Genomic DNA, 22,998 nt, shown 5'->3' with positions numbered 1-22,998 from the left:
CTGGCCCTTTCACATGAACAGGCCCCACTTGTTTTTCTGCATTCAGAGAAAATGCCACCGTTGTCTCATGTAGCAAGTCCCCAGTGCTGTCACATGGTCCCATCTCCTTGCTGTGACTGCAGTGTCAGGTCGGTTACAACCTGGCCCAGGGGCTTGAATTCCATAACTTCAACACAAGTCCAAACTACTGCAAACTCTGAAATGAATGATTAAAGTCTTTGGGGAAATTTCTGGTGATTATTTTGGGCTGGAGAGTAACATTTGGAGGCTGGATCGAGAGACACTGAGTCTCCGTTCTTAGGTAATTTTTTCCTCTTGTTTTTGCAGTCCCACCCTCGTGAAGCCTTGAAAATAAAGTTGCTTCCCAATTTTTCACATCCCTCACTGGCCAGCTTTTCCAGGACTCTAGCAAAATGGGGAAACAACTGCTCTCCGGCTTCTAATTCCACCTGACCATCTGCATGGTGCTGTGCAGGGCAGCTTAGATGCAGAACCCTGGTGGCAGAAATCACAGGCCTGTTGGGCTGCCCTCACAGCTGCCGTTCTAGATCTGCTTCGTGGCTGAGAACAGAAACACACCACTGAGTGCGTGACGAGCAGAGCAAGAGAGCTGGTCTGGATTCACTCTTGGCAGCATGGTCTGGAGCACTTTTAAGTTCACAAGAGTCATTTTGTATTCTTTTTTGATATACTTCCTCTATAAGAGCACTGTATGCTTTTTACTGTGGTGGAGGTAATGAAAATGTGTTTCTCCTATGAATATGCTAACTACTAAGGGAGAGAGAGAAAACTGAGGAGGAATTTTCCAGGCTTATGGCCCCCTCAGGTCTATGACCCAGAGTACTGCCAAATCTGGAATCCACCTGTTTCTGCCTTCTCAGCTTCCCCAGCTCAGAGCCTAAACTGCAATGGCTTTCCTAAACCCGGTGCCTGCTCTTCTTGTTTCCTGTTCAGCCCTTGGCCTCATTCCCTAGCTGTACATTTATATTCCATACCAACTAGCTTATGACCTGCATAAAACTTCATGCCTCATCCTAGAAGAAATTTTCTACTTTGTATTTAAGTTTCCATCTTTGTCTTTTCCCAATCCTATATAAACTCCACCTCTTAAATTTTTTGGCAGATGGGGCAAAGGGGGGAATTTATATACTGAATAAAAAAAGCAAACATGGAATAGATGTGACTATAATCCCCAGGGAAAACTGAACAGTGGGTGCTGGGGGGTGGCCATGCTGAAAGACCCAGGATGATGGGTATGAGCACAAACTTTCAAGTTACTAAGCACAAAAGAATCCTAAAATATCTTCAGTCAAATCTCTGATCACCTTACCTCAATGGTTTTTTGCTGATCTATTCCAAGGCTGTGCATCAATCGCAGAACCTGTTCATTAAATTCCCCAATGGATGGCTCGTTTTCTTGCCCTTGTGGATAGAGAACAGGTCTCTGTACAGGAACTTCTATGAGCATCCATTTATGCTCCTTGATTTGAGCTATAGTTAGCCGTTTGGACGGATCTAGGACCAACATCCTTCGAATAAGGTGCTCACAATCTACGGAAAACACAATGTTACAAAAGTCATGTAAATCACCTTGCACTTCAGGGTACTGGCTTGACTCATGTGACTTTGCACAATGACACTGATCTTTGTATCCTCCACAGTGCCCACTGGAAAGCAGAAGGTCAGATGAATAAATGAACACATGAAAGCCAGTTGTATTTGTCAGATTCACATGGTGAATGTTGACACAAAAGTAACCATCATTGTGAATGAATACTTAAGAAAATCAGGAGGGTGCAGATCTGCCCAATTTTGTGCTAAATGAAACTTCTATTGAATTTCTCAATGAAAAGATCTAGACAAAGACTTAGATTCTGGTGAAGACAAAAGCAAGCCTTCTCCCTAGAACGAGCACATAACTGGATCCTCAGTCACTTCTGAGGCTGATATAATGAAGGCTGCATGAGTGAGGCAAGAGCTCTCCAGTGGATGGCTGCTCTTCCCTCATCAGTGCAGCTGGAAACACACACAGGAAGCACTAGTTACTTCTGGTTATGTTACAAAAACTGCGCTGCTGTGACTTGGGCACCCACTTACTCTTGGAGCTGCTCCATGTTCTCTACCACCTTGCACAGTCTAGCCTCAGAAACCTCTGCTATGTGCTGGGCACCATGCATGGTGCCTTACACAGATGACATCCATCAATCTTCACAGCGCTCTTTCCAGGAACCACTGTTAATTCCATTTTGTAGACCAAGGCATGGACACACAGAGAGGTGACAGAACTCGTCCAGGTCAGACCGCCAGGAGGTGGTGGACTCAGGGTTAAACCAGGCAGCCTCGCTCCAAGGTCTATGCTCCTAACTACTAGAGCTTTATTACTACCATCACTAGGATTGAAAGAGTTAAGGAAAAACCCAAGGAGTAAATGTAGCTGAGCAACAAGCCAGCTGGTTGTACGTGACAAGCTAACCCAATATGGGCAGGGGTCAGGGCAATGCATCTTAATCCACAGCTTCACCAGTCGTTAATTCAATTAAAAAATTTACTTTTGCAACTTCTCGCCAAAGGATAGGGGAAAATCTATTTCATACTTAGAGTAAAATGGTTGTGAATCTATCTACAAAATGCTTCTCTAAGTCTAAAATAATCTGGGGACATTTAGAGACCCAGAGTACATGTGAAGACTTGGCGTTCTTAACCTGGAAAACTTTCCGTTTTCAGTTACAAGTAGGAAGGCTACAGCTTCTCTCACCTACATGGAGGGGGATGCTTATTTCTATAGCTTTTAAAGTGACTCAGTCACTTTGTTTGGCATCCAAACTCTTAGCACAAGGGAAGCCTTTCCTGAGGCATTTCATTCGGAGCACAAATTCTGTAAAGCACAAGGATAAGACAAACAGGCTTGTTACCTTCTGACATGAAATATGGAATCCGGAATCTTCCCTCTAAAACTCTCTGCCTCAAAATTGGAAGAGTCGGTCCATCAAAAGGCAGAGCTCCACAGACAAGGACGTAAAGAACAACTCCCATGCTCTAGAGAAGAAAACGATGCAGTCACTTTTCCACTGAGGGCTTTAAACACTCTTTGTTTTCCTAAACAACCCTATGGCCCTTAAAATCATGTGGCTAAAAAATTCCTGTTTGGATTTACTATTTTCCCAGAATTTGAAAAAAAAAAAAAAAAAAACCCAAAACCAAATAGTACAATAAAATATCCTATAATAAATACTCAAGGATCGGAATTTAATCATTTTGATTACTACTTAACTTTACATTATTGCCAATATTAAAGGAATAACATCTGTCCCTAGAAGTTCTTTCCTAGAACCTAATTCCAAATACTCTAATTACAGTCCAGTGAACAGGGAAAGTATGAACTACTACCTATGTATTAGGTACCAAGTGCTTCAAAGATGGGCCAAAGTACCAATCATTACCATTATAGATGCATTTAACACAGCAAAGCAAAGAAATACCCAAATATCCAGCTGTGGTCCTTCATACTGCTGCCCTTCAAAGACTTCTGGGGCTGCATAAGGGGGGCTGCCACACCATGTTGCCAGCAGTTCACCACTTTTAAAGAAATTTCCAAAACCGAAATCTATTGGGATGGAAATAAATGTTACTTTTGTCTATACTTTCAACTATACTGAATTTTTTGTAATAAATTTTACAATATGCTGATCAATAATGGCACTACTATGGTGTCTATCTTGTGCTGTGTCCTTAGCACTGAGCACAAGGACTAGAAAATATCAAGTATCCAGTAAATATTTGTTGAATGAATGTATAAATAAATCAAGTTTTCTTCTCAAAGAGAATGAGTGAGAGATTGGAAAAAGACTTTAGGTCATGTATTTTTAAGGCTGAAAGAAAAATCCATTGGTATAGAGAACCAACTTGAATTTGAAAAGCTTAGAATTTCAATTACTCCATGATTAAGACTCTTCATCCTTTTTTTTAAATTAAAAAAATTTTTTTCCAGTAAGCTCTCTGCCCAACATGGGGTCTGAACTCATGACCCCAAGATCAAGAGTCACATCCTCTACCAACTAAGCCAGCCAGGTGTCCCAAGAGCTCTTTATCTTTTATAGACTGTAAGGAAAGAAACAAAGGAGTACAATTTTAAGATATCTACCTAAACACAACTGAGTGACTAGCTGTTTTTACAGTCATTACCTGGAGTAGCAAGATATATAACCTTTTAAGGAAACTGAGTACAGTATTTTCTTAGGTAATAATTCTCTAAGTGTTGGCCTACATATTCTGATTTAGGCAGACTTGCATTTGGATAGCTCATTAACATGGCTCTCTGGCCCACCAGCCACAAGCCACCCATCACTAGTATTACTCCACTCATTTATGGAGTGTAGTGGCATTATACCTCAAAACAGATAATGGTCTTCCTTTTATGACATACTGAATCTACAGCTTTGATATATAGTAGGCGCTCTGGAAACACTGCACTCAGATACCTTCAGTATGCATGAAAATTACAGAAGACAAATTTCAGCGAGTTTGGTATAAATGTTGGTTTGTGTCCTTTTGCAAAGCCTTCACATAGTCTCATATTCTTATGAGGAAACAAATTCCTATCATTTTATAAGTTATAGGAATACTGTCTTATGTTGTAACACTTCTGACAGAACTTAGTGATGGAAACTGGCTCTACTCCCAGCTAGTATAAGGTGCTACATGGAGAGTGAGCTTTAAAAGGTGTCCTAAGGGGCACCTGGGTGGTTCAGTTGGTTGAGCGCCTGACTCTTGGTTTTGGCTCAGGTCATGATCTCAGAGTCCTGGGATCAGGCCCCGAGCAGGGCTCAGGGCTCAGCGAGGGGTCTGCCTGAGATTCTCTCTCCTTCTCTCTTCCCTCTCTCTCTCTCTCCCTCTTCCTCCCATCCACTTGTGTGGTATCTCTTTAGAATAAATAAGTCTTTAAAAAAAAAAAAAAAAAAGTGTCCTAGGAGGACTGGATTGAATCGCAAGTGCCAGACTCACTGGCTGTATGACTTTGTATCAGTCACCGTAAGCTGTGGTTTCCCCACTCTATAAAGTTGAAATAATAAATCTGTAGTCAGCAAGTTGTTGTGAGGATCGGTAAGTTAACATAAACCCATACTCTGTTTATCTGAGATGCAGCACATAGTATATGATACGTGGAGCGTTCTCTTCGCTCACTGACATACAAACTGGCAAGCAGTAGTGACAGTAAAAACAGTCACAATCTCCAATACCACAGCCTCATGGCAGAGTAAAATCCCTTAAGGTAGGGTGAATTAGAGCAGATTTCCAGTTTTCCCACTTTTCTAGCTTCAAGTAGATTATTTAACTCCCCAAACCTAAATTTCTATATCATAAATGTAGTGATAGTCCACCTACCCAAACAGGCTACTATGAGGATTAAATGAGATTAAAACATGTAAAGTGCCTGGAGCATAGTAGATGTCAAGTGTCAGCTCCCTTCTCCCTCTGTGAAGCTGTTACTATCAACTACCACCTTTCAGAGAGAAAGGTTCTGAGAAAGTATACAAGAAGGGCAGAAAAGTGCAGAGTACCCTGAGGCCTCAGAAGACAAATGAAGGTGTATGTGGGGAAGAGCCTTGGTACCATCTAGACCTGGGGAACAACAGTGTGCTCTGACCCTGGCACTCAGGAATAGGAGATAATGGGGACCTCTCCCTCCATAATGGGACCACAGTTCAGTCCTACACTCTGCTTTCCAAAAGGACCGTCAGAGAGGTCTTGTCTTTTCAAGTGCACCTCTATGACTAACCACTCATATGACATCATAGCCCATATGTCCTTATTGATGCACGTTCCTAATTTTCTGGAAAAACTATACCCTCAAATGAGTCAAGGACTATATGTTCAAATAACATTTGAAGAGGAAAATGTTAATTTCACTTACATAAAGAAACATCAGAAGCTCTAGGATGTGTATTTGGAGATCCTGAAATAGGTCCAATAATTGCTGTACTTTAACCATAATCACAGGATGAGTTTTAGCTCATGTAAGTTGAGGATACCTTCAAATAGCATTGTAAAGTTTTACTATCTCAAGAGCCATTATAGAACTACTTCAATTTGGCCTTCCCTGGACTCTGGTGGAAAGTGTCATCTCAGAGGAGTGATGGGGCCTGGTGGCCTGGCCTCCTTACTACTGAGGCTCTCTTACTGGTACATCTCGTAGGCAAGAAGAGAGCAAGAGCTAGGAAAGCACAGCTGTGCCTATGGTAGCCCAGTCTCAACTGTGGCCTTATATATCTAGGACAAAGAAAGCATCTGTTAACTTATAAGGAGAGTGGTACTAAGCAGATGTTTATTTCTGTTTCCTGTAGGGAACTGAAGAAAATAAAACTTGAGCCAGTAGCAACATTAAAAGAAATACCAAAAGACAATTAGGTTCACTCAAGCTATTATAGTAGCATATATGCAGATGTATTATTATTATAATAATAATAATTATTATTATTATTTTAAAGTAGGTTCTATACCTAGTGTGGAGTCTGACATGGGGCTTGAACTCACGACCATGAGATCAAGACCTGAGTGGAGATCAAGAGTCAGATGGTTACTGACTGAGCCACCCAGGCACCCCAAATATCTTCTATAATCTTGTTAAAGCATTTAAACATTGCACTTGTAATCATATGAGGTATGGACTAAGGAGACTTTGTAGTCAGGTAGATTAGGATCAGATCCTGTGTTGTCCATTTAGCTGTGTGATCTTGGGCAAATTACTTCTTAAAGTTTTGGTTTCTTCATTTGCAAAGTGGAGACAATATCTAAACTTCATCAAGTTATTCTGAGTGTGTGTAAGTTATAATGAATGGATACATGTAGACAATACACTTATAAGTAGATACTATATAATGCTTTAGGCATGCTACTGAAACGTATTGAGTAAGCTACTCAATAGGAGAAGAGTAATTCTTATTGTTTTACTTATCTATTTTCCCCATCAGATTAAATTTCTTCTGAGTAGAGCAGGGAAGGGAGAAATAATACATATCTGTACTCCCAGCACTTAGCATGCAGTTGTAGACAGCAGCTATTCAATAAAGGCTTGCTCAATGACTATGTGGTCATCTTCTCTTTCATAAGTGCTTACTTTGTGCCAGAACCTGAACTAAGTTCTACAAAGAGGATTTCTCCTTAATAACCCTATGAGGTATCCTTACTTTAGGAGAAAATGAGAGTAGAAAGTTAAGTATCTTGGTAAAGACTAAAGAACTGGAATAGAAACCAAGTGTAACTACTGAGCCCTCCCTGTTAGCCACCACCTTTATGTCCTTCCCCAGCACTGTGATATGCAGCTATTTTTGAGCAAGTTAATAATTGCCAAGTTTAAGAAGTGGTAATGGAAAGGCACTTAAAAATAAAAGCTCTTTTATTTCTTCACAGGAACCTAGCTAATTTGCTTCATTCACAATCTGCAGCTTTCTGCTTAACGGCATTTAAGCATTTAAGAGTGCGGTGAGGGGTGAGCAAGAGGGATGCAATTCGGAAATGTCATAGCTGGGCAGGACTTAGCGCTTTTTATTCAAATGTAATGGGTGTTTCATCACACCAACCAAATTCATTCATTCCTTCCTTCAACACTGGAGTGTGTACATGTGTCAACCACTGTGCAAACACACAAGAGAACCTCCTAACAACAGAGGGTAAGACCCCATGTCATCATCTGACTTTTGGAGAAATAGTAACTTGGGCAGTCTTCTTAGATCTGGCCTGACCTTGCTGAGAAGGAAACACCATTCAGCTTCATGCATTCTCTACCTCTGACGTGCAAGTTAATACATAAAATGACGGCTGCTATATCCCTCAGACATTTTGTGACCTGTTTTCCGCCATAAAACTTACACCATATAATGTTGGACTCACTTCAGTATTACTTAACTTTCAATTATGGGATAATTTTAGATTTCCAGAAGAGCTGCAACAATACAGGAAGGACAATTCCCTTTGCCCTTCACCCAATTTCCCCTAATGCTAACATTTCTTATAACTATATTAGTAAAATTATCAAACCTAAGAAAGTAACACTGACTCAGTACTATTAACTAAACCGTGTACCTTATTCAGACAGCACCAGTTTTGCACAAGTGTGCCCTCTCAGTTCTGGATTCCACAATGCATTTAGTGGTTGGGCCTCCTTAGGCTTCTCCAATTTATAACTGTCCTTTGGGTCTTCCCTTACCACGAACTGCAGAGGTCACATATTTTGTCCCTCAGTCTGGTTTTGCCTGGTGTTTTCTCATGACTGGATTAAGATGATGGATTTTGGGGAGAACATCAAGAGGTGAGGTGCTCTTCTCACTGCAGTGTTATCAGGAGATGCATGGTAGTTTGTCTAATTATGGAGTGGGGGGTTAACCCTGATCTCTTGATTAAGGTGCTTTCTGCTGGGTTTCCCCATTATAAAGTTATGATTTTCCCCCTTATAATTAAAAATATATTAGAGAAGATACAGCGGGACTCTACAGATCCTGTTTATCAAACTTTCCACCCATCAATTTAGCATTCATTGGTAGATTTTGATTACAGCAACGATTATTGTAATGTTCTAACAGTGAATTTTCATTCTCCCCATTTGTCTACACTTATTAAGAAGCTAAATCAGGCTGGCTTCAGTATCCTTTCAACATGCCCTCTCCTCTTTCTAAAATTTCATTTTAAGTATTTCCTTATCTCTGGCACCAGAAGAAGTTCCAGGCTCATTTTCTATTTTCCCTTTCCCAGCTCTGGAATCAACCACTTTTCCAAGGATTCCTGGTTCATTTTCATAGGAATGGTATTTTAGAAACCAAAACTAGGACCTAGATGTACTCATTGCAGCTGGGATGTCACTGTTTCTCGGCCCTGTCAGCATAGAGAGTTAGGAAATACATGTATGAACACTAAAATATATGTATATACCCCTTCCCATATTTAGTCTTGGACCTTTCTATATGTATATGTATTTTAAAAACCCCATGAATTTATACTGATACTTTTCACTCCAATCCAGGGTTCAGTTTAGAGTTATTTTGATACTATTTTTATTCATACATGATTGAGCAACTCTGACAAAATTTTGAAGATATAAAAAGCTTCTTACCTCTACAGTAATTTGTCATTTGTGTGGGGAGTAACTGAATTCGCCCTCATAACACACCTTGAGTTTGTCAGATCAATCATGATTTTCAACATCCTTAAACATAGTAGGAAAAAAGCACATCTTTCTCAAAGAATCTCTTAATTTTAAGAAAGTTCAATGTGAAATCCTAAGAAGTTTTAGAAATAAATGACAAGTAGTCCTTCACCATGGTCTAAGAGTTAAAACCAAATCCAAAAACATTTGTCATGCTTACACAGGATCAGGTGTTAACTAGTTGGTATTTTTAAAATATATTATTTAATTGTAATGACAGGTCCATGAGATGTGACTGTCCTTGTCTTCAAACAAGGTAATTGAAGCTCAAAATGGTTAAATGACTTGCCCAAATATCAATAGCTATGAGTGGCTTAGCCAATATTCAAATACAGATTATTAAAACTACAAGCTAGGTGTTTTTTCTGTTTCGTTTTCTACTGTATCACAGATGTTCCAAGAATGTCACTAGCCAGAGAAGTTTAATTCAACTCAAAGTTGGAGGTAAGGCTGCCATAAACCTAGGAAAAATCTTTTGCATTAGTAGAGAGATTTTCTAATTTATCTCTCTGCCAGCAGAACTTGACAAATGAAGACTTTCTCTTCTCTGCACTATCAGATGCTATGTCAACAGCCTCCCTCATAAATGAATGGAAATAATTGTTTACAAAGTAAATGTCAGAAAGATATGCCTACATTCACATTAAGAATCCATATTCTTTTTAAGAATGCACAATGTGTTGAATAGGGCAAAAAATCTTGTACTTTCATGTGAGATGATACATGCCCACAGCCCTACAACACTAAGGCACATTCTCCAAGAGTTTTACTCTTAACTATGGTTTTGAGATTTCCTAATATATCCATATTTTCTCACCTGGTTTCTGTGTGGTTTAAAATGTCTACAGAAGAGAGGGTTTGGAGTAGATTGTTTAACCACAGAATTGATTCAATTACTGCTAACCAACTCTCATGGAAACGAACTTGGCCTTCAAAAGCTGAGTCCTCTAATTATGTCTTACCTAACTAACTGGTAACAGACTATGGATATATTTGAAAACAGTACTAGAACTGCTATTGTTATGTGTTTTGTATTTTGAGAGCAACTGATTGACCTGTATCTTACTGACAACAAATGCCAATTATTATTACTGTCATCACTAACTTACATAAGTTACCTGTGCCCAAATATCATTAGTGAAGGGCCAATGTTTTCGGAATAGCAGGACCTTGCACAGAATAAAAAAGCTGATCCTGATGATTATTGTCTGATGGGAACCAAGCACAAAAGAATTCTGTTGTGCCTGCTGGAATGAAATAGATCAAACATTAGCAGTCATACAGACCACCTGGACAACCTGCTAAAAAGCAGATTCTGATTCAGCAGGTCTAAGGTTAGGCTTGATATTTTGCACTTCTAACAAGTGGCAAAGTGATGCTCATGCTGTTGGTTCCCAGATCACTCTTCAAGTAGCCAGGAAACAGAACAAAACAAAGGTTGTGAAATGTATATAGAAGATGTTAAACAGTCTGTCACTGTCTACTGTTATAAAATGTTTACTAATTATTAAATGCTTTTAGGATTTTCATTTAAATGACATAAAGACTAAACAGAAGAAATCATTAAGTAAACTAACTTTTTCCGAAAAGTAAAAAAAAAACCACTGAAAACCAGTCTTTGAGCTAAGAAAAAGTAAATGACTTCTAGGAATCAACACCACCAAGCCAATTTTAAATCTCCAGCAGTGTGTTATAATGTCTAATTTATAATTAAAAAAATTCTCCTACAGAGCAGCAGATGGCTTTAGGGTTAATTTTATCCTTGTTTCTAAAATTACCAGTAGAATTCAGATATCCAGTCTCGCTGGAGAGATACACCTCTTCTGTAATTATTATAATAGGAGCACAGAAGACAATTATGAGGAAATGAAAGCTGACAAATGAAGGCAGGACAGCAGTAGAGACTAAGTTGACACATGAGGTGAACGGCACACAGGTCGGCCAGCACCGATGTCACCGCATGCTTTGCTGCCCACCAGCAAGAAAAGGCCAGCTGCACAGCTTCTTTCCAAATGTCAGTTACTCCCTCTGCACCTGACAGGAGGGCAACAAGAATGGTCACCACAGTTGAGATGAAATGTGAACCCACTGACCAGTGTGAGACATCGATTTGTTCAATGAGGGAGTTCAATGAGCTAAGAAGCAAATAAATGGTCTTCCTTAGCCCCAAATGGAGTGGAGAGCAGAGAGGGAGAAGAAGAGAGGAAAAACAAACAAAACAAAACAAAACTCAACAAAACCCTCTGAGCCATTTTCCACAGTCCAGGCTTACTGTGCTGCTCATGCTGGGTGGGCTTGGCGGATAAAGAGGAGGTCCCACTGTGCTTGATGATGCAGAGCTCTTTCTGCATAATACCAGTGGCAAGAGGATAGCAAATAGAAGACTTTTATTCAATATTTTACTAATAAAACCTACCTCAGCCTCCCCAGTCTTTTTTGATCCCAGGGCCCAAAACTGTAATTATATAATTATATATACAGAAACCCTGCCTCAAGGTCTTCTTGGGGAACAGGAAGGTCGTTAGAAGCAATAATGAGAGATGATGGGTTACTCCAAGGTCATGGGTCAATTCAGAAAGGAAGTATCCCTCTGGGGCTAGAGACAAGTAGCTCATGATGTACAGATCAGATCCATGAGGCTATTATACAGCACTAATTACATTTAAGGTCCCTCTCAGAAAAAAAAAAGAATTAATTCATATCAAGTAGAGACAATTTAGAATACAAATGATAAACTTGTCTGGTTCCTCTGAGATTTTTATTAATAAGGCTTTAAGGCCTTGGTAATTAAAAAAACATGGTAGTAGGGGTTAGATGGCTATCAAAATTTTCAGGACTTGTTTTTACATGGAATCAGTTATACATTGAATACAAATAATAGCTACCTTTTACTGACTGTTTACATGGTGCCAGGAACTTTAATTAACAATTTATTTAACAGACACTTAAATAGCATTAACTGTGTACTGGGCACTGTTCTAAGTACTTTGCAAATATTAACTAGCAACCACAGTGAGATACGAACTTCTATCATTCCCTCTTCACAGATAAGGAAACTGAGGATGGAGACACTAGGTAATGTGTCCAAGGTCACCCATCTAGTAAGTGGCAGAATCATAATTCAGAGCCAGGTAGTCTGGTTCTAGAGACCATACTCTTACCTACTAGCCCCATCTCTAACATCATCATTAATCCCTGCAGTATTCTGGAGAAACAGATTAATCTCAGCTTAATATATATATGGAAACATAGGCTCAGTGAGCTTAAATAATCAGCCCAAGGTCATACAACCATTAAGTGGCACAGCCAGAGCTTCCACCAACACTGTCTCATATCATACTCCACATTCTTTATGTAGAAGCCTTGTTTGAATTGTGATATTTTTCGAAAACTTCCAAGTAGCGCATACATTTTTATCTTTAAATATTTATTATAAACATTTCAGATTAGGAAAGGTGAAGAATAAAATTAAATGTCCTGCATTTCTTTATTCTCAACTTGATGTCTGAATAGTCATAGCCACAATAGCTAGGACGAAACAGTACCACAACTACTACAACTACTAAGCGCGCCAATATTTCTTTGCATTCTGCCTCATATTTTGCAAAGGCCGGAGGTCTCATCATTGAGGCAATGGACACACATGGGTATGGATGGATCTATGGCTCATCGTGTCTGAAGTCTCTACCCACTGGAGAAGCATAAATTAGAAACTGAGTTCAAAGCTATGTTTCTGTATTTATTAAAATAAACCACATTTGATACTTCTACCCAATTTTGTCTTTTTTTTTTTTAAGATTTTATTTATTTATTCATGATAGAGAGAGAGAGGCAGAGACACAGGCAAATGGGAGAAGCAGGTTCATCCTGGGAGCCCGATGCAGGACTCGATCCCGGGACTCCAGGGTCGCGCCCCGGGCCAAACGCAGGCGCCAAACCACTGAGCCACCCAGGGATCCCCTCAATTTTCTGTCTTAAGAACCAAGACAAATATTGTAATTTACACCTAGTTTTGGTTTGCACTTTCTCTTCCATTTCAACATATAAGATGGCTAAAACAGTTCATTTATTCAACCCATTTAGCAATTAAAGAGATCTTCATAAGAAGAATAAGCAAAGTATAATTTGAGAGAATAATTTTGCATTTTATTCTGAGTTCTTGCAAGTTTTTCATGGAGTTCCATCTTTCCTACATGTGTTGGAATTCTTTAAAATTCAAGAAGAATCCTCAGAAATCACAAGATGATGTTTTTAAAGGAAAGCAGGACTATAAAAAAGTTATAAAATCTATGGATAAAAATAAACAGCCTGGAGAGATTCTTTAAGTGCACAGAAACATATATAATGAACTTCTGATGGCATGTGAAATTCTTCATGCTGTGGCTCTGCCTACCTGTCCAGGCTCTTTCCCTATCATTTGTCACTGGCCCTTATGTCTCACTGGCTCTGGCCCACAGCTTCCCTATACAATACGAGTTCTCTTATTGGGATGAGCACTGGGTGTTATACTATGTGTTGCCAAAATGAATTTAAATAAAAAAAACTTTTTTTTTTTTTTTTTTTAAATGAGTTCTCTGGCCTGCTCACCTTTGTCCATGCTGATCTACCTGCTTGGAGCTGCCATCCCTACCTTACATCCCCTTTGCTTCCCCTGCCTCATCCCACAACAAATGCCTTCTTAACCAAGTCTCAATCATTTCCCTGGTTCTTCCAGGAAGAGTTGGTTTTTCTCCCAGCCTCATGGCCTTTATGACAATTATCTTCTTGTGTTATATTTAGTTAAAGCTCTGGTTCTGGATTAACTCCTTGAGGTGAGAGCAAAGTTGAACTTTTTTGTACTGTTGTGATTTTTGTCTTGAAATATTTCAATCTCCAGGACTTATCCTAGGGGCCTAGGAGAGTAAGCAATAAACAGTCACGAAAATTTGGGATCAATGGTGGTGAGAATGACAGAAAAAAAATGTAGAAAGGGGATATTTGAGTGCTAGGTATACTGTGTGTGCATGCGTGCACATGCATGTGTGCAAATGCACACCCATGTGTGTATTCATTTGTGAGGTATGGAATGAATGACACTAAATGCATAAATACTAAATGATAAAACCCCAAATTCAGTTACTGAAGTGAATAACCCTTGAGGAAAAAGTGACCAATAATGCTTGGAAACTCAGAATCTGTGCTTCCTGGGGTCAAAGAGACTAAACTGTGAATACCATATAATGACATTAGAAATACTGAGTTATATACCTATCTATATTATATGCCAAAGTTGTAGGAAATATATTATAGCCAGGCAAAACTTGGTTATAACCTTAAAGGAGTATTCTGTATATTTTGTTTTCAAGTTTCTCTGGTGTTCTACTTTGACATTTTCTTTTGAGATGTTAGTGACAGAGCACTCTAATTTCTATAGCATATGACTCACACTGCTAACCTTTCTATGCCTAAAAGGACTCTGAGAACTCTTTGGAAATATTGTTTTTGTGAATTTTTTGTTCTAGTGATAAAAGAATATGAAAGTGAAGCAGGGTTTCCTCTTTCTTTCTACAGAGTTAAGGACTTCAAAACAACAAGAGCCTTCACTGAAGAGGACAACTTGAGGGCAGCAGATGCTTTTAAGAAGTAAACCAAAAATCCCAGTAAAGTGCACTCCTGAAGAATGGCAAACAGGAGTGAGATGAAGGAGACCAACAGAAGGATCAAAAAGAAGGGAAAAAAAACACAAAGGGGAGAAGTGAACACACATAAGAAACTATGGAAACACCAATACTGTGGATTATTATTTTCAAAACAAAAAAAAACAAATCAACACAAATGTTTATGTATATAATGAGAATTTAACAGATTAACTTAAAAACACTGTCTTGTTCAGGCAATCCCATTAGAAAAAAAAAGTCATAGCCTGCAGAATGGAAAATCCATTACTTCCCTGAACCATATGTAACATTGGCATTTAAAATTAATTATTAAAATTAAAGTAAAAGTTAAAGTAAGTAAAAATTAATTATTTGCTTTCCCTCAAATGCCCAGGGCAAAAACTAATTGGAAATGGCACAGAAATAAACCAGTTACATGCATATATCAGAGGCTTTTAACTTCCATTTTATGACACCATGCAGCAGACCAAGGCCACTGTTTTGTCTCCAAGCTTAAGAGTCCAATGAGTATCCAACCTAGCTAGTCAGCAAATAATTTCTTGGTCAGCTCCTCTTATCTGGATATTCCTCTGTTCCTCTTTAACAATCCTAGAATAAAAGACCACCACTGGCAACCTTGCTAAGCTTTTGCTTCAAGTCTCTTATCTTCTTCAATACCTGAACTGAAATCAGTCTCCCTCCCATACCTACACCCTCTGTTGCTGCTTGTCTAACCCAGAGCCACATTTTCCTAACTGGACTACTGCCTTAGGTTTCTTATTAATCTTCCTGTCTTCAATCTTATGCACACCTCCTACCCATCTTCACTCTGCTGCCAGAAAGAGACCTTCACATCCCACATACAAATCTCATCACAGGACCCAGTCCCACCTTCACTCCCATCCCACCCTACAATTTTCAATAGGCTGCGTTCCCTGTTACCAACAGAATCAACTCTGAAATCTCCTTCATGGAGTTCAAGATCCTTCACATTCTGCTCTTCGCCTACCTGTTCCTCCTGGTTGATTCCTTGTGCCTACAGATTTTACATTTCCCCAATATTGAGCTACAGTCCCACACCAATCTCAATCTCTTTCCTCTATACCTGTGGTATTTACACAGTTTGCCTGTGTGTAGTATCCTACTTCTGTTTATCTTCCTGGCAAGCTTCTAATGCCTCTCTTGGGCCTAAGTTCAAATAGTTACTTCTCTGTGAAGCCTCCCTGACTTCTCAGGCTGACTGTTGTTCCTTTGCCTAGATTTCTATAGCAGTTTATACATACATTTTTGGGTAACATATTGTATTTTAATTATTTTATCTCCCCACTAGACTTTTACAATTAGAGGATTTGTATCCCCAGTATACCTAGCATAGCACAGTATTTATTAATACACACATAAATATTTATTGAATTTTTGACCATCTAGATAAAGAAACTTGGATTATAAGCTATAAAACTTTTTACAATTGTGAAAGCTGTAGGAGAAAAACTAGTAAAATAATCTCTACCTTTAACCTCCATGTCAGAGCTCAAAACCTTATTGTATGAAAACAAAGCATGTGACTTTTATGACTGTCTTTTATCTGGCTGTGACCTCTCTGCAGCAATCAGCCATGACCAGGAGAGCAGGGCAAGGCACCAGCAACCTGGGCTGCTCCTCTGGTCAGGCTGTCAGTCTTCTAGCTCACACACACACTCAGATAAACGGACCTCCTCCAGCAGAGCACACCAACGGACCTGGCCACCATACCCCAGTCCAGCCACTGTGTACACTAATGATGAACATATTTCTCTTACTTTTCATTACACACAGAACTATCAGTAAAACACACTTTGAGAAAGCCTGATGTCACTGGTAGATATGTTCCTGAACCTCTGCCCACACACACATCCAATACACTGGTTTGCGTCTGGTAACATCAGAGCCGAGTGTGTCCCACCTACCTGCTAGCTTGATGTTCATGTTGCTATCCAGCAGGAGATTTTCAGCCTTGAGATCACGGTGCACAATCTTCCGACCATGACAATAATCAACAGCAGACAGGATTTGCCAGAATTTGCGCCTGGCCTCAGACTCATTTAACCGGCCATGGTTAGCAAGGTAGTCTATAAAAAAAAGAGAATTTAGGATTATTCACCAAAACCAACCAACCAACAAAAAATCCCCACTATCAGTAGGCAGAATTTTTTCTCCTCCAAAAGCTATCTTTTTATTTATTTTACTGTATTAGTTGCAGGTGTACAATACAGTAATTCAACAATTCCATGTATTACTTAGTGCTCATCAAGGTAAGTGTACTCTTAATCTGCTTCATCTATTCAAGTGCTTTTTATAAATAAATAAGAGTGAATGTTCAAGTAACATACTGTTTTCCAAGTTCCTTGCTTTGAGAAAACTAATTCCAATCATATTTTACTGGAGTCAGATACATGGAGAGAGCCCAAGACCAGATGATAGCAAGTAGCATATTCACCTTAAAATTCACAATCCTTTTTTTTTTTTATGCCTAAGCACTATCTCTATTCTTCTGTATACAAGTTTATCAAATATTTTTCCTAACCATATTTAAAAAATAAAATTAATGTACAAAAAACACCCCATGAATCTATTTTCAGACATCCCATCAAAGGATACCTTTTTTTTTATGTTTTTATTTTTATTTTTTTGGATATCTTTCTTTTAAATAGTCATTTCATGGAGTTATTACAGAAGCCTCCTGTTACATAAGATATAGTGGTCTCTGGAAGTAGTTTAAATAATTCACACCCTGTTTTGTCTGGTGGAGCACTTCTGATTTACCTAAGACTTGTTCTCTAAATCAAACATGATAGCCATGTTCTCTAAGCAAATATACTTTGCCAGATACATTAGCTATCTTTGTACAATGTTATAATCTCTACTAAAGCAGTTTACCTGAAAGTTAATTCTGCATATGTTTACATGAACTCAATAAAATGAAACATTATAGCTCATTCAAGTTTCCACTGAAGATCTAAAAGGCCTCTGAAATGATCTTTTGAGGGAGAGAGAGGGTCAGCATAAATCTTGAAAGGCTTTTCTAAAATTTAAGATTATTTTCCCAACTTAGGAACTATATGGGTGAATCAATATTCAGTCATTTTCATATGTTTTCTGCTCTAGGCTATGTAGTTTATTGATATTTAGATTCCATGGCTTTGACTCATGACATCCTCAATATTTATTATAAGATCAACATTTGTATAGCACTTTACAGTTTATAAGGCATGTTTGTATCACTGAATCTCTCTTCATCTTCCTAAAAGCCCTCTATGATAACTATTATTCTAATTTTCATTTTATAGATGAGGAAACTGAAGATCAGAGGGATTACATATCTTGGCTGAATTCATACAACTGGTAAGTGAATGGCTAATCTGGAATCTTTGAGTTTTAAAAAACTGTATTAAGCTTCTTTACTAGACTCCTGCTGAAATCCAAACTATCCTTCAAACCCTGCTCAAATGCCACCTTGCCCTTAAACAGTTCATCACTTCAAGTAGAAGTAATCATTACTCTGAGCTCCTTATCACTGACAACACATTGGTTCACACTGCAGTTACCTGAATATATCTTATAAATATCTCCAAGTATGTATGTGTTTGGGTGGACACACACACACACACACACACACACACACACACACACACACACAGAGTCCTAATTCTAACACACTGTGTGTTAGAAAATAAGATACCTTCACTTAAGCTTTCTGACAACAGGGGCAGTATCATTCTCTTCTGTGCTCCCCACACTGCTTTAGTACCATGCACAAAACATCAGAGGCACAGATTTTATTAAATATTTAGCTGATTAAGGTTCGGTCATAGTATCATCAACCATTATATAATAAGGAATGTTAGTACTATGCTCTACATGTTAAAGGCTTTAAATGTAAGCAGACAGACCTAAATGTGTCTAGAACCATAAAATCCTATAAGTGAGTCTGTAATTTCTCTGACATCAGCTATAGCCAAAACAAAACAACCCCAAACCAGAATTAGGCCTAGACCCATAAATACAGAGAACAAACTGATGGTTGCCACAGGAGACGGGGGTGTAGGGTGGGCAGGATGGTTCAAGGGGAAGGGGAGATACAGGCTAAAATGAGTAAGTCACAGGAATAAGCAGAGGATAAGGAATTTAGTCAATGATACTATAATAGTGATGTAATGGGAGACAGTAGCTACACTCTTGGAGAACACAGCATAATGTATAAACTTGCCAAATCACTAAGTTGTACACCTGAAACTAATGTAATAATGTGTGTCAACTGTACTCTAAAAAAAAATGTGAGCATTTTGTATATGCTTCTTCATCTGCTATGATCACAAATTGAGATGATCAGCTGGCCACATCTTCCTTTCACCTTGACAGAGCACACATAACAGCCATTCAAAATTCTACAGGGAAAAAAGTTTTCACTTAAGAACAGATACATAGACTTTTCAGTTAAAATATTCAGACTCAGAGTGACAATGTACTTTCCGTTCATAAGAGTAAACCAGTCTCATTTCTATACTGAGTGAATGGGGAAATCCATAACAAAAGGGTTAGCCCCCTGGGCAATTACAATTTACCAAGGGAAATGCAATGTGTTTTCTGTATGGGATTATCTCTTGGCTAGTTAGTGTTATCTCCGCTGAAATTCCACACCAAGTACTACTTAAGCTCCATCTCTAAAGAGACAACTTTTTCATAGACAAATGACTTCTCCAGAGAGACAAAATTTCTTTCTGTTGAAAATGCTGAGTCAATGTGAGTTAATGGGAAAAATTTTTGTGATTTTTGGCAACACAGAGAAACCCAATGTGAACAAATATAAGTATATGGGGGGAAACAACAACAAACTGTTGCCTACAAAATGAGTCCTGGGAAGCACAAGAGAATCTGTGGAGTATAGACTGTTTTTGGAAGTGATCAGTCCAAATTAATACTACCCTAGCCAAGGGGGGGAGGAAAAAAGCTTTGAAGCCTGGCAGAAAGGGTACTGTCTGGGAAGAAAACAACGACGACGATGAAAAAAGCATGGTATGCCTGAAGCTAAAATTACCATATAAAGCCAGAATCACATGACAATAAATATATAATACACTATGAGAAAAATGAGGGGATCCTTGGGTGGCTCAGCGGTTTGGCACCTGCCTTTGGCCCAGGGCGTGATCCTGAAGTCCTGGGATCGAGTCCCACATCAGGCTCCCAGCATGGAGCTTGCTTCTCCCTCTGCCTGTGTCTCTGCCTCTCTTTCTCTCTCTGATATACATAAATAAAATCTTTAAAAAAAAGAAAAAAGAAAAGAAAAATGATAGCATCCACATTCCAGAGATTAAGAGATTGCCTATTTAAAGAAGTTGGTATGTTCACTCCTTAAGTGAACCTTCCTCATTTTGTATGATTTCTGCAGTGTGGGCATCCCTGAAAACTACACCATCTGCTAAGAAATCAGTAACAGAAGTAACTGAGGTAATAACATGTGGCTGAAATAACATCTGTGTAGGTATACTTCATCATTCTCTGAGAGGGGTATGTTCTCAATCCATGCTACAGTTAATACACAGGTCCTCAAGGTAGCATGCAAGAAGCACACTCATGTTTCACATGAAAAATTTAATAATTATGGTAACAGAACAAACGAGTGTAACAGCAGTTCTCCACACTAATTGCCTGTCTGTGTATTTTTGATGTATACGGTTTAAAAAATTGCTTTCTTCCTATGTTTACATTTGCTCTAATAAGTGAAATGTAATCTTGTTGACTTTAATAACAAAAATTTTTAAGGTTGTATTTTGTATGTCTTTTCCTCCCATTTTGCTTTGATGGTAATTGACTTTTATTGTATTTTACAAAAATCAGGGTCTGTGACAAATTGGACGATTAAAAAAATTGGTCTTTCGATACTGATAATTTGAGAAATACTGGTAAATACAAGTAAATAGGCAATTACAATTACAACAACTATGATAAAGGCTAGCATAGGAATAAATAAATATATCCTAATAAAAACTTTTTTTCTTTTTAAATTTTCTATTTTTTATTATGAAAATTTCAAACATACATGAAAGTAGAGAAAACAGTATAATGAAGCCCCAGATTTAGGAGTTATCAACATTTTGCCATACTTGCTTCTTTTATCTTTGTTTTGTAACGTAAAGCAAATGTTGGCATCATTTTATCATCATTTTGTTTGTTTCACCCTAAATACTTTTGCATGTAAAAAAAACCAAAACATTTTCTTACATTATAATACCACCACACCTAACTAACAATTTCAATTTCTTAATATCTAATTCACAGTCTGAATTCAAGTCTCCTTAGTTGGCTTACTGGAATCAGGATCCAAACAAGATGTACATTTTTCTTTCTTTTCTTTTCTTTTCTTTTTTTTAAGAGAGGGAGAGGGAGAAAGAATCTTAAGCAGGCTTCATGCCCAGCACAGAGTCTGACTTGAGGCTCAATCTTACAACCCTGAGATCAGGACCTGAGCTGAAACCAAGAGTTGGGACATTTAAACCGACTGAGCCACCCAGGTGCCCTAGATGTGATTCTGTATTTGCTTATTTTGTCTTTGGAATTCTTTTTTCTCTAGCACAGTCCTCCTCCCTCCCTCTCCTTTACCTAGGCCACTGACTTGCTGAAGAAACTAGGTTAGTTGTCCTACATTCCTGATTTGTTTTTCGCTTCCTCATGATATTGCTTAACTTATTCTATCTCCTATATTTCCAATAATTTAGAGTTCAATTATAAAGAGAATAGACTCAAGTTTAATTTTTTTGGAGAGCGGCAAGAATATGTCATAGGTGCATCAGCTTGGAGGAATACAACATCTGATTCTCTTACTTCTAGGAGTGCTAAGATTGTCATTGAGTTCTGGGGGGTGATAGCTTGATCCTTTGATTAAAGATTCTCATCTCTTTTTCCTAATATGGTTCTTAAGCTCCAGGGTACATAAGAACCCTCAGAAGTCTTGTTCAAACAGATTGCTGGAGTCTATCTCTAGAGTCTCTGACACAGCAGGTGCTGGAAAGGGCCCAAGAATTTATGTAGTTTTCACAAGTATCCAGGTGATGCTTAAGATACTGGAACAGGGGCTGCACTTGGATAACCACAGCACAAATTTTAGTGTTCACGGTCGGTTGAACCTGAACTGTTACTTCATTAGGGGTTACAAAACTGTGACTTTCTAATTATTTTATTCCTGCCACATCTATAGGATGAAATTCTTGTATTGTCAATTAGGGCTATTTGGCTATCCTGAAATATAACTAAAATAGGTCAGGAAAGATGAAGGCTTAATTCTTCCTTAAGTTAAACCAATTTTCAGAGTAAGGGCCTGACACGCTGGCTACCTCCTATGATAACTATTAAGATTTGTATGTTTGTTTATTTTTTTAGTTTTCTTCCTATTTTATGATTTTCTTAAGATCATGGATTCTTATATCCTCAATTTATTTCAATTAATTAGTCATTATTCTTTTTGATGTGCAAATGTTTCTATCTTTGACCTGTGAGAATTCCTTTACAGTTTCGTTTCTGTTTATAAAATACAGAAATATTCAATTCCTTTGTTGCTTTCTGGCATAATAAAAATATTTCATGCATAACTTGAATATTTCCTGGCCCAAACCTGGAATCAGTCATTTTTCCAAGAAGCTTTGGTTCTCTTTACTGGGGAATTGCATCTGGGTGCTCAGGGTGCTTTTAATGGGCAAGGTTGGTATTACTTTTAAGACTTTACAGGGACAGAACTAGGAAATAAGTCCTTTTAAATAGAAAAAAAAAAATGACTTCACTCCATTTCAAATTTACCATTATAGGAATTACTTTTCTTTGATTTGTACATATGTATTTCTTTTTCTCTTACATAAAAGATCCTGGTTCTCAACATTAACATAAATTACTTGTTTTATCCTACAATATACATGAAATAATGTCCAGATAGCTATACTAATATTACTACTAACAATAAAATTACTGGATGAAGTTTAAAAGTGAAAATTTCTTTGTAGTTCTTTTTTTTTGTAGTTCTTTTTATCTTAAGATTATACCATCCTAAGAATGCACAGTGCAAAAAAAATAAATAAAAAATTCACGGTCCAAATACTATTGTTTTAAAGTTATCTGAAAAAGTTATCTCTTTGTGGTATA

General features: G+C 38.1%; 1 protein-coding gene across 1 annotated transcript in view; it reads right to left on the bottom strand.

Moving 5' to 3' along the window:
* SIK2 (salt inducible kinase 2) overlaps positions 1 to 22,998 on the bottom strand; it is a 123,082-nt gene that overhangs the window by 22,380 nt on the left and 77,704 nt on the right. Inside the window, exons 4-7 of the mRNA XM_072821939.1 lie at positions 16,779 to 16,940; positions 3,480 to 3,604; positions 2,913 to 3,036; positions 1,331 to 1,551 (exon numbers count right to left, since the gene is read on the bottom strand). Of these exons, the coding sequence (XP_072678040.1) occupies positions 1,331 to 1,551; positions 2,913 to 3,036; positions 3,480 to 3,604; positions 16,779 to 16,940 (632 nt within the window). The remainder of the gene's footprint in view (positions 1 to 1,330; positions 1,552 to 2,912; positions 3,037 to 3,479; positions 3,605 to 16,778; positions 16,941 to 22,998) is intronic.

This window comes from Canis lupus, chromosome 3, assembly GCF_048164855.1.
Source record: "Canis lupus baileyi chromosome 3, mCanLup2.hap1, whole genome shotgun sequence".
In the NCBI taxonomy this organism is placed as follows: Eukaryota; Metazoa; Chordata; class Mammalia; order Carnivora; family Canidae; genus Canis; species Canis lupus.
Note: the sequence above shows the minus strand (reverse complement) of the source record. Positions and strands in the feature narration are given on the sequence as shown.